The following is a 14,334-nucleotide window of genomic DNA, read 5'->3' as shown; positions in this document are numbered from 1 at the left end:
AAACCAACACACACGAGCACCATAGCTGCACTTTCAAAGAAAAGCTCTCATATATTTCAATTATTTAAACTTTGAGTAGGTTAAGTAAGTCGTTTTAAAACGTAATTATTTGTTTACAGGTTAGTATAAATATGTAATAAACGTAGTAACACATACATTGAAATTGTGTGAATCTAAGAACTTCAGTGTTCCTAGAACCCAGTGAATCTGTCTAATCCACCAGTGTGACTTAATGTACAGGTCTATGCAACTAAAGGTATAAAGATCTCTAAATGGGAAACTGAAAATTACGACAAGTACACGTTTTGTTTTCCATACAATTTATTGTCAACATGAAAGTGCTTTTTGTTTGAGGTTAGGAGTTTTGAAAGGGCATACTGGCTGAAAAGAAAAGGGTGGATCTATGGAAAGGGGGAGTGAAAAGAAAAGGGTGGATCTATGGAAAGGGGGAGTGAAAAGAAAAGGGTGGATCTATGGAAAGGGGGAGTGAAAAGAAAAGGGTAGATCTATGGAAAGGGGGAGTGAAAAGAAACGGGTGGATCTATGGAAAGGGGGAGTGAAAAGAAAAGGGTGGATCTATGGAAAGGGGGAGTGAAAAGAAAAGGGTGGATCTATGGTAAAGAATTTGAAAGACAGACAAAGAAAGACAGCCATTTCTAATCCTGTTCTCTGTCCTCATCTACTTCACTTCTGTCATGTCCCACCTCTTCATAATCCTTCTCCAGGGCTGCCATGTCAGCATGCACACAGCCCTCTGGACTTTGACCAGGTCTCCACCAGGGACTACAGTGGGAGGCTGATAGTTGATGCCAACCTTGAAACCAGTTGGACACCAGTCAACAAACTGAGTAGAATGTTTGGTCTTGACATCTTTGGGCATCACATCACCACGGTACAGAAGGCAGCATGAAATGTACTTGCCGTGGCGAGGATCTCATTTCACCATCTGGTTGGCTGGCTCAAAGCAGGCATTGGTGATCTCAGAGACAGAGAGCTGCTCATGTTAAGCCTTCTCTGCAGAGATGACTGAGGCATAGGTAGCCAGAGGAAAATGAATACGTGGATAGGCCACCAAGTTGGTCTGGAACTCTGTTAGATCAACATTAAGGGCACCATCGAATCGAAGGGAAGCAGTAATGGAGGAAATAAGTTGGCCAGTTGAGGTTGGTGTAGGTGGGACGATCAATGTCGGGGTTCCTACGACAGATGTCATATATAGCCTCATTATCCACCATGAAAGCACAGTCAGAGTGCTCTAGGGTGGTGTGGGTGGTCAGGGTGGAGTTGTAAGGTTCCACCACAGCTGTGGACACCTGGGGAGCTGGATAGATGGAGAACTCCAGCTTGGACTTCTTGCCGTAGTCAACAGACAGACGAGAGCCGGTGCCACCTCCAAAGCTGTGGAAAACCAGGAAGCCCTGAAGGCCTGTACACTGGTCAGAGAAAGAGAAACACATTAATAAAAGGAGAATAACAGATGTCCACGTTCTAATCAGATAGTTGATCAAATATTTTATTCATTCATTCATTCTGAGAGAGCCACCAGTTTGTGGATCCTGTCCAGCACCAGTTCAATGATCTCTTTGCTAATAGTGTTGTGTCCACGGGCGTAGTTGTTGGTAGCATCCTCTTTTGCCAGCATCCTCTTTGCCAGCATGGATAACTGGTGGTAAGTCCCAGGCTGGATCCCATGTTCCAGGCAGTAGAGCTCCCAGCAGGCATTGCCAATCTGGACTCCAGCCTGACCCATGTGGATGGAGATGCATACAGACTTCGGGAAAGATAGTGGTTTACAACTTTCTCAGCTAAATAAATAGTTTTAATTTGAAAATCGATCAAGTATTAACTGTAAATACACATAGGACAAATCATAATCCAGAGGAAATTATCACCTTCAAATACTACTTTACAATCTTCTGAAAGAAACAAGTTCTTAGAATATCTTTTGGCATAATAGACAATTGGACCAAAACATTCATCTAAAACTGGAATAGTAACAACAATATTTAATTTGTTTCAAAACGGAAATGGCCTAGAGTTTGTTTTGATTAATTCTTAGCAACTCTGTAGGCGAGGAGAGGAGGTGGCTTGGGGCGTGACAGAAAATGCTTTCATTGTAGAGATAGGGTACCGGTACACATGGGGACACATCACCTGACTGAAGAAACAAGTGATCAGCTGTTGAACCCGACAAACAGGCAATGTTTTTTAAACCAAATGTCACACATAGCCTACCATGGGGGATTAATTTGACAAATCAATTACAATCTGATCAACACATTCCAAATAATGAATGCATTTGACTTCAAACTAATTTAGTAGACCTGCTAACTACATCTATTTTGATATGAAATGTTAAATCAAGGTATTTTTACTATGGCACTCAATTGTTTTAAACATTTAATAGCATATCAGCAAAGCAGTTTGAACTTTGTTATTGTCAGACATTCTGAAATATCTCATGAAATATTTAAGTTCCAAATTAGTAAAAACTTTACAGGTTACCCATTACTTTCAGCCCACTTCAAAACGAGGCAATTTATTTGAATATATTATGAGTGCCAATGACTGAGTTTAAAACATTTGTTTTAGTCAAATTGACAAATTGTGTTGAGAAAATTGAAAAGAAACAGCTTTGATTGAACTATTGTAAGAAGATCTGAAGTTATTGAAACTAACAACAATATGATTTGTGTGTACTCACCATGTTTAAGTTGAGAAATTTCAAGATGTAGTTCTGGAGAAATTACATTTTCTTTTAGTTTAACTCTCACAGGCTTATCTTTGGGAGACTGTAGTAAGAAGTCTGATAGAAAATGTGAAAGGTGGAGCAATTTATACTTCTACGATACAGTGGACAGATGTCAGAGAAATTCTATAGGAAGAGAGACTGCAGATTCTTTCAGACAACAATTTTATAAGATTTGAAAAAACGAAGCAATCAATAACAACCACTCGATCAGTGCATCGTTAGGAAAGTCCAACGAACAGAGTTGTCTCTCTCCTCTTCTAGAAAAAGTACAACCTATTTTGTCTATGTGGCAGTTTAGCAGATGGGTATATACAGGGACTGAACATGGTGTGTAAAAGCTGATTTAGCTTGTCTGTTCAGATTAAGATAGCTGACGCTGCCACCATTGTCTGTTCCTTCCTGCATGTTTCCACACAGCTAATCCCTGTAGATTGTGAAAACAGGATGTCACATACTGCGGTCGCATGCAAACGGCACTTATCTGTACACCCAGACATATGACTAAGTCACATAAGACAAGCCTGTATCAGCAAAAATACAAACATTTAACAATGGAAAATTCTCAAAGTAAAAACAGCATAGTAGGACTAATTAAACAGTATAGTATGTAATGAATATTACATTTCCACCACACAGACTTTGTCGAAACTGATTGGAAGATCTTATATGCCTTTTCCCAATTGCTTATCAGAGAAGAATAGGTCAAAGTATCTCTCCCATATGCGTGTGGTTTAAGTAAGCATCTTCAGAACATACTTTTGGAAGTTGAAGTAACACTGTATAACTGCAGTTATATTTCCAAAACTGCAGTACTACAATTACAGTTAGTACGTTTCCAAATTATGAAAATGTCACTACATTGTAACTGCAGTATTTATATATAATTAATCTAGGTCTACCAGATACAGATTCCTCTACTTCAGATGAATATGTTGGAGTTTTAAAAACATTGATAAGTAATTGATGAAATGTATACAAAACATACTGGAATCAATTTAAACACACACTTTTATTGGTGAATCTTTAATGAAACAAACAAATCTGTGATTGTCACTACAACAAACCAGTTGTGCTTAAACCTAAACAAGAAGCAAGAAAATATCAAACTGTAAGAAGAAATGCATTGGTTTTGAAAATGTGCTACTATAAGATACGGGAGCCAAGGGCGTCCTTGCATGAACACTCAGTACTCCTCTCCCTCCTCCTGTCCGTCACCCTCGACGGTGTCAACCCCCACCTCTTCGTAATCCTTCTCCAGGGCTGCCATGTCTTCTCTGGCTTCAGAGAACTCTCCCTCCTCCATGCCCTCACCCACATACCAGTGCACAAAGGCACGTTTAGCGTACATCAGGTCAAACTTGTGGTCAAGACGAGCCCAGGCCTCTGCAATAGCAGTGGTGTTGCTCAGCATGCACACAGCCCTCTGGACTTTGGCCAGGTCTCCACCAGGGACTACAGTGGGAGGCTGGTAGTTGATGCCAACCTTGAAACCAGTTGGGCACCAGTCAACAAACTGAATAGAACGTTTGGTCTTGATGGTGGCAATAGCAGCATTGACATCTTTGGGCACCACATCACCACGGTAAAGAAGACAACATGCCATGTACTTGCCGTGGCGAGGGTCACATTTCACCATCTGATTGGCCGGCTCAAAGCAGGCATTGGTGATTTCAGCTACAGAGAGCTGCTCATGGTAAGCCTTCTCTGCAGAGATGACTGGGGCATAGGTGGCCAGAGGAAAATGAATTCGGGGATAGGGCACCAAGTTGGTCTGGAACTCTGTCAAATCAACATTGAGGGCACCATCGAATCGAAGGGAAGCAGTAATGGAGGAAACAATCTGGCTAATGAGCCTGTTGAGGTTGGTGTAGGTGGGACGATCAATGTCGAGGTTCCTACGACAGATGTCATATATAGCCTCATTATCCACCATGAAAGCACAGTCAGAGTGCTCTAGGGTGGTGTGGGTGGTCAGGATGGAGTTGTAAGGTTCCACCACAGCTGTGGACACCTGGGGAGCTGGGTAGATGGAGAACTCCAGCTTGGACTTCTTGCCGTAGTCAACAGACAGGCGCTCCATCAGCAGAGAGGTGAAACCAGAGCCGGTTCCTCCTCCAAAGCTGTGGAAAACCAGGAAGCCCTGAAGGCCTGTGCACTGGTCAGACTGAGGAGAAAGAGGAACATGTCAATAAAAGGAGTCCACATTCGGATCAGATAGTTGATAAAAGATTTTATTAATTCTGTGGTACCCACCAGTTTGCGGACCCTGTCCAGCACCAGGTCGATGATTTCTTTGCCAATAGTGTAGTGTCCACGGGCGTAGTTGTTGGCAGCGTCCTCTTTGCCAGTGATGAGCTGTTCAGGATGGAATAACTGCCGGTAGGTCCCAGTGCGCACCTCATCTGAGGAGAAAAAAAAATCAGCAGCTTATGAAAAAGTTCTAATAGGGTTCTCCTACAGAGACAACGGTTCTGCATCAAACCTTTTTCATCTGAGGACCTTCACTATGGAAGACAGGGTTCTAAAATGGTTCTTTGTTGTTGGAAAAGGTTCTGGAACCAGGGTTTTTCAACAGCCCTCAAATTCATATCCGAACCTCAAAGTAAGTTCTACAGTTCTTTTTCTTTCTTCCCCCCTCTAATCAGGGACTGATATCAATCAATCACATTTATTTGAGGCCCTTTTTACACCAGCAGATGTCACAAAGTGCTATACAGAAATCCAACCTAAAACCTCAGACAGCAAGTAATGACGATGTAGACCTGGGACACCAAATGGGTGCAATTAATTATCAGGTAACAGAAAACCAGCAGTACTCCGGACCTCGTAAAAGATTTCAATACCCTTGTTCTACAGGGACAAGCCAAAGAACCCTTTATGGTTCTAAGTATAACCTTTTTTTCTTAAGAGGGAAAACTTACCTATGACTGTGGGTTCCAGGTCCACAAACACAGCCCTGGGGACATGCTTTCCAGCCCCAGTCTCACTGAAGAAGGTGTTGAAGGAGTCATCGCCTCCTCTGATGGCTTTGTCAGATGGCATCTGTCCATCCGGCTGGATCCCATGCTCCAGACAGTAGAGCTCCCAGCATGCATTGCCAATCTGGACACCAGCCTGACCCACGTGGATAGAGATGCACTCGCGCTAGGGTGAAGAGGAAGACATTTTTTATTTGAAAGGAGGTTCGCAATAACCCAAAATAGGCTAGAGCAGTGGTATTCAACTCCTTTGAGGTCCAGAGCCTGCTAGTTTTCTGTTCTACCTGACACTTAATTGCACCAACCTGGTGTCCCAGGTCTAATTCAGTCAGTGATTAGAGGGGAACAATGAAAAAAGCAGTGGAACTGGCTTTGAGGTCCAGAGTTGAGTTGGAAGTGTCTAGACCTTGACATATGGTCAAAATATAAAAGATGTCATGTGAAAATACACAGCAAATTCCTCAGTGTTAAATTAACACTGAAAATGTGGACCTGTATAGACACTGAACAGTGTTGAATTAACACACTGCTTAATGTAATGCTTTTTTGCATATTTCCCAGAGTGCCTTGCCTTTCAAAGGAATTGTAGAATTACCACCAGAGAGGAAGAGGGTGCTCAACTTGGTTTCCCATTGTTAAGGCGAAGAGACCTGTACCTTGTCAGTATATCCCTAATCTTTGGTTACCACCCATGACTGAATTCGTTAATGACAGTGACATCCTTGTTGCATTCATCAATTTTTAATCCCATGGACTTCACCATGTGAGATCCTAAGTGAATAGCTTATCATTAAAACATAATTATTTAATACATTATGTATTTCACAAGGCCTTATTTTGAGGGCATACACTAAAACATACTGGGTTGTTTGGATGACCCAACTGCTGGGTCACATAGGGCTCTATTCAATCAGATGTGCTTTTGCTGGCATTCACATAGCGGTTGTTTTGGCGGTGTCAGAGGTGGAACTGCATTAGAGATATCAAATCCACATGCGGCTCCTGGCATTATACTGTACCTAAAGTGGACATTGCCATTGACTCTGCCGAGTTGCAAAAACAGAAATCCCATGCAGCTTTGTTTACAAGTCTGAATACTGGAATGTGAGATGTAATCTACATCTTGATTAGTTGAATTATTATTTAGTGTAATGATTTTTCTATTTGAACGTAATTATTTCTTTATAGTCTACATGTTCTTGTTCTGAACTTCTATCTCGAGTGTGGCGGGTGTGGCTTCGTGACAATGATTACAAGAGCAGCTGCTCACCGATTTGACGGCTCCAGCGCAGTTCCGCCAAAACATCCACTATGCAGGTGTCTGCTCTTGCTGGTTAAATACTTGATCTGAATGAATCTAGGTCTTCTGGGGTTTTTTAGGGCAGGGTTTGATGATGCTGGGTTATTGAGATATGACACAGCAAGTCAGATTAGAAGACTGGAGGCTTGGTTTAGTACGGTTGTGGCTTTCAGTAATGTTATGTTTGGCCACCCGTGAGAGTAAATGTCATTCTGGTTAATCTATTCTGTTCTAATTGTCATCACATGTTACAGTTGAACACGGACTCTTTTGTAGCTTTAATTAATCTTACAGAAATGTGTGAGTTCCTTAAAAGCTTATGTAAATTCTAAAGTGATAACCCCAATGGGACAGTAACCACTTTGTTGCAATATGTAAATAATTATGTTAATATTTTTGTGTTACAATATGTACTGTGCAAAAATATTAATGGAAAAATAACATTGCAGTGTACAAACTTAACATGGTTAACAGGATTGACATTTACTTTCACGGGTGTCCAAAAATAACTGTTTAAAAGCCCAGCCCCTAATGAGCCATGCCTACTGAAAATAACCTCTGGATTACATAAAAAAGACCCAGCATTTAAGTGAATCTAATTTGGTGTAATTCGAGCAACCCAACATTTGGGGTTTTTCACACAACCTGTCACATTATTCTGACTTGCAGAATGATGTGTAATTCCTTTATGAAATCCAGCCAGAATGTGGATATCGAACCTTCTGAATGTTTTAAACACCCGCAACCTGCATTCAGAATGACTGCCAGGGTTGGGAAGACTGAATATGAGACTATCTAAATCATCTAAACTGGAACAAAAATTTCAGTAACGGGTGAAATAAGTTTAGAAAATGTATGTAATTTATATTTCAGAAGCATAAGATCAATTAATCAACCAATGTCGATTCAAAAACATTGATATTGAAACAAGCAATTATTCAAATCCATCTGCAATACAGCAGTGTGTTAATTTAACACTGTTCCAGTGTCTATACTGGGCAACACTTTCAGTGTTAATTTAACACTCTCAACTGTATCATAGAGGCACAGAATAAGTTAGAGAAAAAACAAAAAGAAATAGAGGAACTTATTGAAGAAAGATCCAGTGTAATATATTATAACAAATGAAGCGAACTGGATGGAATATGGGGAAAACTGCACCAAATTCATTTTCAATCTTCAATTTAGAAATGCTACCAGAAAAAATGTATTGAAACTTGTTACAAATGATGGAGTCACGCATGATTCACCGAATGATACTTTGAAAGAGGAAGTTTAAGACTTTAAGAATATGTTTCCGTTTCAGTCTCCTCTAACCAAAGCTAATTGTATGGATTTTTTTCCTAATAATAATGTAAAATAAACATCTGTACAGAAAGATTTGTGTGAAGGCCAAATTACAACCTTTAAGGTGGGGAAACTCCAGGGCTGGATAGCATACCAGTGGAAGTATACCAAACTTTTTTTTTATACTCAGAGGACCATTATTAGCATGTTTTAACCACTCCTATATAAATGGTAGATTATCGGACACTCAAAAAGACGGTCTGATATAATTATTACTGAAACAGGACCCAAGTGGTATATATAAAGATCCAGTTCATTTAAAAAAAATTGGAGGCCTCTGTCACACCCTGACCTTAAAGAGCTTTTTATGTCTCTATTTTGGTTTGGTGAGGGTGTGATTTGGGTGGGCATTCTATGTTCTGTATTCTATTTTCTTTAGTTCTATGTTTTGGCCGGGTATGGTTCTCAATCAGGGACAGCTGTCTATCGTTGTCTCTGATTGGGAATCATACTTAGGCAGCTTTTTTCCCTTTGTTATTTGTGGGAAGTTGTTTTTGTTAGGGGCAGTCCCCGCGCCTTTGTTAAGCTTCATGGTCGTTTCTTTGTTTTGTTGGGTGATTTGAAAAACCATAATCAATCAATAATTATAATTTTAGCAAAAAAAATATTTTTTAAAATTTACAGTCTGTAGAAGCTATGAGAATAGAACAGTTCAGTACTTTTGTGAAGCATCACAGCACAGTTGAAAAATATATGGCAAATAGAAATCCAAAAAGGATGGTGTTAAGAGATAGATAGGAGGGGTTGAATGAAGCTGAAGGGTGGGACTAATAACAAGATAACCAATGTAAAACATACAGGGTCTGTAAAATGTATATAGGTTCAGAAATGTTGTGAAATAGCACAGTTACAAATAGAAATCAAACTGGGGGGACATCAGAAATAGAGGAAGGACTAAAAACAAACAAAATATAACTATTGTAAAATAGATTGTGTCTGTAAAATGTGTATAAGATGGAAAAACTGAAGGTAAAAGCCTAAGTGTTATTGTTTACTCCAATTGGGGGAAGGGTGGTAGGGTTTGCGGGGAATAATAAAGGTATATTCTTTAAAAAGTATGTATATCTATATGGGTATGTGTATGTATATATGTGTATATGTATGCATATGTGTATGTACGTGTATGTATATGGATATATATATTTAACAAATAAAGATATGGGGGATTGGATATGATGCAGACAATTACATTGATGGAAGTAACAATCTTTCCGCAATATTAAGCTGATCCACCCCTAAGAAAAGAATTTGCTGTGTGGAATAACAAATTATGATATCTCAGCCAAATGTTAGATTGCTCTTATATGGACCATTCTTTTTGCTGTTCTATATTCTATTATCTTATTATATCTAAGGGATAATCAATGAGGGGCTATGCATGTTTTGGACATTTATGAAAAAACGTGGAAGGTGTGTTCCACGATGTGCTAGCAGAGTGGAACTGACCTTCCACGAACTTGCATTATTTTCCAGATAATGCATAGAGCCCCGAGTTGATTATCACATTTATACCATGGCTATAATTTAACACATTTACCACTATAAATGTGTTCATTTGCCAGTAGCAATGTGTTCAACATCCACTGAAGTAGCTAATACATTTACTAGATAGTTACAGTAGTTGCCGTGGTAGTTTAGCTAACCGAACCATCTGTCCTAGCTTGCCATTATGAAAAGCCAATTCAACAATGCCAATAATGTTTTCAATTCGACTTTTGCTTCAAAAGCAGCTCAAACATAGAAGATGAACTATAGCCATTGAATTCTACCGTGAAAATATACTGTTCGTTATAGGGAAATTATACACACTCTAAATACCCTTCAATCCGATCAGAAATAAGTATTCAACAATGCCATGGTATAACCCTGAATAATCAAATATTCTTTAAGATTCTACAGGTTTGATCTAGCCTACTGTTCTACGGATGTGTTTTAGTGTTGTGTTTTCCTCTGACTGCGCAGCATATGGAGGGGATTATCTAGGTCAGCAAGTTTCATTGCTGCTGTCTCTTTAAAACGTTATCAGATTAGTCAAACCACAGACACATTTATACTGAAATTCATTCCCAGTGTTATAATAATAGTTTTTTTTCCCTTGAATAAATATATTTTAATAACCGCTGCAGCAGGTGAATAGGAGAAAACAAAAGTGGAAATATAGCCACACACACACACAGGTAGCATTTTTTTGTTTTCAATCTCTCATAGCAAGTGGCAAAAATATAGATAGCCTACTAAAATACACTGGAAAATATACATGCCATACAGTGTCAGAAAGTAAATAGATTCGTCCATCAAATGGCAGTGAGACGACTGTCCACGTTGACCAGCGTTGAACATGCTTAATCTGATTTAGCCTACTGTTTGCACTGACCAAAGGATTTTGGAGAAGTAGGCTAACGCGCAGATCCATTCATTGCCGGTCCCCACAAAGTTTACATCTCTATTAACCCCATTATATTTAACTGCTTTGAGTTCAGAAAACTTGACATAAGTTTACACAATATTTGTTTAAAAAAAAAAACAAGTCAATTAAGGCTATTTCGATCGTTTCTATTTGACAAATGTCACAGAGCCCATGGTGGCAAATCAGGACTGTCCCACACATTAATGACTAAAAAACACCTGAACAAAATGGTTGAAATTGCTGAATTTACACATTACATAATATGTCACCAAAAATATGTCGACTATGCTCACCATGATAGCTTTTTGTGCAGGGGATGAGGAGAAAAAGGTCAAATAACGATGAGCTCGTTTCAGAAGCCTGCAATTTGAGGTGTGCGATATCTGAAGATAATCCCATGAGTGACGCAACCGTAACGCTATTCAGTATTAGGCTATGTCTGGGGAAAAGCTTCTAGCCTTCATGCACAGATTTTCTTTCCTAGTGTCATTAATTATTTGAATAGGTTATTTTTACTGAACAGTATATGCTCCTTAGAAGCTGTAGCCTAAACTGTATCGAGCCTGAAACTTCTGGAAAACAGGTCAGCTGCCATTCGTTCACAAATTCACGTTTATTGTCATGAGTCTTGTCCTGGAGGCAAACCTGAGCGATTTCCCCGTTAGACTAGATATGCAAGCTGCAACGTTATACAAATGGCTTCAATGTAAACATTTATAAAAAATATAAAAAATATTGCTTTTTGTCTTAATTTAAGATTAGGGTTAGGCAGTAGGGTTAGCGGTGTGCTTACAGCTAGGTTTAAGATTAGGGTTAGGTTAAGGTTTAAATTAGACTTCACGAATTTGTGGCTGTGCCACCTAGTGACCACACTGCAGAGCTGCCTCCAGAACAAGATTCATGACGAAAAAATCTAACCTGCCATTCATTCAATGAAAGACAACCCAAACACAACTAGTCAGGATTAGTGACATAAGTAGTACATTTATTACATTTCAAAAGCAGTACATTTACATTATAAATTATAACTAAACTATTATGTAACAAAATGCAAATACAATATTGTTAACAATATTATTACAGTGTTATTTCACAGGAATAAAAACAACAATGTAAAGTGTTACTAAAACCTGATTGTGTGCTTTATTTACCAAATTCATGACAACTATAGATATACAAACTGAAATACATTTAATAAGGCAATTATTTAAAAAGAGAAAATACTTTTGTCAGACAATACATTTATTTTTCCAATACAGTAGTCACTTGATTCACTGCATTTTAATACAAATGCTTTTGAAATCATGTTTAGAACTTCTGCTTCCTGAATAAGTAGCACCTAGTTTTCCATTTAGTTCTCCTATCCCTTACCCTCAATGGAGTCAACCCCTATCTCTTCATAATCTTTCTCCAGGGCTGCCATGCCCTCTCTGGCATCAGAGCACTCTCCCTCCTCCATGCCCTCATCCACATACCATACAGTTGAAGTCGGATGTTTACATACACGTAGGTTAGAATCATTAAAACTCGTTTTTCAACCACTCCACAAATATCTTGTTAAGCAAACTATAGTTTTGGAAAGTCAGTTAGGACATCTACTAAGTAATTTTTCCAACAATTGTTTACAGACAGATTATTTCACTTATAATTAATTCACTGTATCACAATTCCTGTGGGTAAGAAATTTACATACACGAAGTTGACTGTGCCTTTAAACAGTTCAAAAAAAAATGATGTTATGGCTTCAGAAGCTTCTGATAGGCTAATTGACATCATTTGAGTCAATTGGAGGTGCACCTGTGGATGTATTTCAAGGCCTACCTTCAAACTCAGTGCCTCTTTGCTTGACATCATGGGAAAATCAAAAGAAATCAGCCAAGACCTCAGAAAAAAAATTGTAGACCTCCACAAATCTGGTTCATCCTTGGGAGCAATTTCCAAATGCCTGAAGGTACCACGTTCATCTGTACAAATAATAGTATGCAAGTATAAACACCATGGGACCACGCACCCGTCATACCGCTCAGGAAGGAGACACATTCTGTCTCCTAGAGATGAACATACTTTGGTGCAAAAAGTGCAAATCAATCCCAGAATAACAGCAAAGGACCTTGTGAAGATGCTGGAGGAAACAGCTACAAAAGTATATATATCCACAGTAAAACGAGTCCTATATCGACATAACTTGAAAGGCCGCTCAGCAAGGAAGAAGCCACTGCTCCAAAACCGACATAAAAAAGCCAGACTACGGTGTACAACTTGCACATGGGGACAAAGATCTGTCCTCTGGTCTGATGAAACAAAAATAGAGCTGTTTGGTCATAATGACCATCGTTATGTTTAGAGGAAAAAGGGGGAGGCTTGCAAGCCGAAGAACACCATCCCAAACGTGAAGCACAGGGGTAGCATGATATTGTAGGGGTGCTTTGCTGCAGGAGGGACTGGTGCACTTCACAAAATAGATGGCATCATGAGGTAGGAAAATTATGTGGATATATTGAAGCAACATATCAAGACATCAGTAAGGAAGTTAAAGCTTGTTTGCAAATGGGTCTTCCACATGGACAAGGAGGCCAACAAACCTGACTCAGTTACACCAGCTCTGTCAGGAGAAATGGGCCAAAATTCACCCAATTTAATTGTGGGAAGCTTGTGGAAGGTTACCCAAAACAGTTGACCCAATTTAAACAATTTAAAGGCAATGTTACCAAATACTAATTGAGTGTATGTAAACTTCTGACCCACTAGGAATGTGATGAAAGAAATAAAAGCTGAAGTAAATCATTCTCTCAACTATTATTCTGACATTTCACATTCTTAAAATAAAGTGGTGATCCTAACTGACCTAAGACATGGAATTTGTACTAGGACTAAATGTCAGAAATTGTGAAAAATTTAGTTGAAATGTAATTTAGCTAAGGTGTATATAAACTTCCGAATTCAACTGTACCAGTGCACAAAGGCACGTTTGGCGTAAATCAGGTCAAACTTGTGGTCAAGACGAGCCCAGGCCTCTGCCACAGCAGTGGTGTTGCTCAGCATGCACACAGCCCTCTGGACTTTGGCCAGGTCTCCACCAGGGACCACAGTGGGAGGCTGATAGTTGAGTCCAACCTTGAAGCCAGTTGGGCACCAGTCAACGAATTGGATGTTGTGTTTGGTCTTGATGGTGGCAATAGCAGCATTGAGATACTTGGGCACCACATCACCATGGTACAGAAGGCAATATGCCATGTACTTGTCATGGCAAGGGTCACATTTCACCATCTGATTGGCTGACTCAAAGCAGGCATTGGTGATTTCAGAGACAGTGAGCTGCTCATGGTAAGCCTTCTCTGCAGAGATACAGTGCCTTGCGAAAGTATTCGGCCCCCTTGAACTTTGCGACCTTTTGCCACATTTCAGGCTTCAAACATAAAGATATAAAACTGTATTTTTTTGTGAAGAATCAGCAACAAGTGGGACACAATCATGAAGTGGAACGACATTTATTGGATATTTCAAACTTTTTTAACAAATCAAAAACTGAAAAATTGGGCGCGCAAAATTA

The 14,334-nt window shown here is 39.4% G+C and overlaps 2 protein-coding genes and 1 pseudogene across 2 annotated transcripts; all 3 read right to left on the bottom strand.

Moving 5' to 3' along the window:
- Positions 1-364: 364 nt before the first annotated feature.
- On the bottom strand, positions 365-3,157 carry LOC109869051 (tubulin alpha-1C chain-like; annotated as a pseudogene).
- Positions 3,158-3,742: 585 nt separating this feature from the next.
- Positions 3,743-11,393, bottom strand: LOC109869049 (tubulin alpha-1B chain-like). Its single transcript, XM_020458883.2, has 4 exons — positions 11,078-11,393; positions 5,674-5,896; positions 5,006-5,154; positions 3,743-4,916 (listed from the first exon to the last, which is right to left on the bottom strand). The coding sequence occupies exons 1-4, from the start codon at positions 11,078-11,080 to the stop codon at positions 3,936-3,938; spliced, it is 1,356 nt and encodes a 451-aa protein (XP_020314472.1). The 5' UTR covers positions 11,081-11,393; the 3' UTR covers positions 3,743-3,935.
- Positions 11,394-12,144: 751 nt separating this feature from the next.
- Positions 12,145-14,066, bottom strand: LOC109869678 (tubulin alpha chain-like). Its single transcript, XM_031804313.1, has 2 exons — positions 13,737-14,066; positions 12,145-12,261 (listed from the first exon to the last, which is right to left on the bottom strand). The coding sequence occupies exons 1-2, from the start codon at positions 14,049-14,051 to the stop codon at positions 12,145-12,147; spliced, it is 432 nt and encodes a 143-aa protein (XP_031660173.1). The 5' UTR covers positions 14,052-14,066.
- Between the last annotated feature and the right edge of the window lie 268 nt (positions 14,067-14,334).

This window comes from Oncorhynchus kisutch, linkage group LG24 (genome assembly GCF_002021735.2).
Source record: "Oncorhynchus kisutch isolate 150728-3 linkage group LG24, Okis_V2, whole genome shotgun sequence".
Taxonomy (NCBI): Eukaryota; Metazoa; Chordata; class Actinopteri; order Salmoniformes; family Salmonidae; genus Oncorhynchus; species Oncorhynchus kisutch.
The sequence above is the reverse complement of the archived record's forward strand: the minus strand, read 5'-3'. Positions and strand labels throughout refer to the sequence as shown.

Bases quoted from the DNA above. Each gene is read 5' to 3' on its own strand.
- LOC109869049 (XM_020458883.2), bottom strand. The intron at 5,155-5,673 runs GTAAGTTTTCCC...TTTTCTCCTCAG, and splicing joins CCTGGAACCCACAGTCATAG to ATGAGGTGCGCACTGGGACC. The intron at 4,917-5,005 runs GTGGGTACCACA...CTTTCTCCTCAG, and splicing joins TGGACAGGGTCCGCAAACTG to TCTGACCAGTGCACAGGCCT.
- LOC109869678 (XM_031804313.1), bottom strand. From the start codon at position 14,051: ATGGTGAAATGTGACCCTTGCCATGACAAGTACATGGCATATTGCCTT. The intron at 12,262-13,736 runs TGGTACAGTTGA...ACTTCAACTGTA, and splicing joins CCAAACGTGCCTTTGTGCAC to TGGTATGTGGATGAGGGCAT.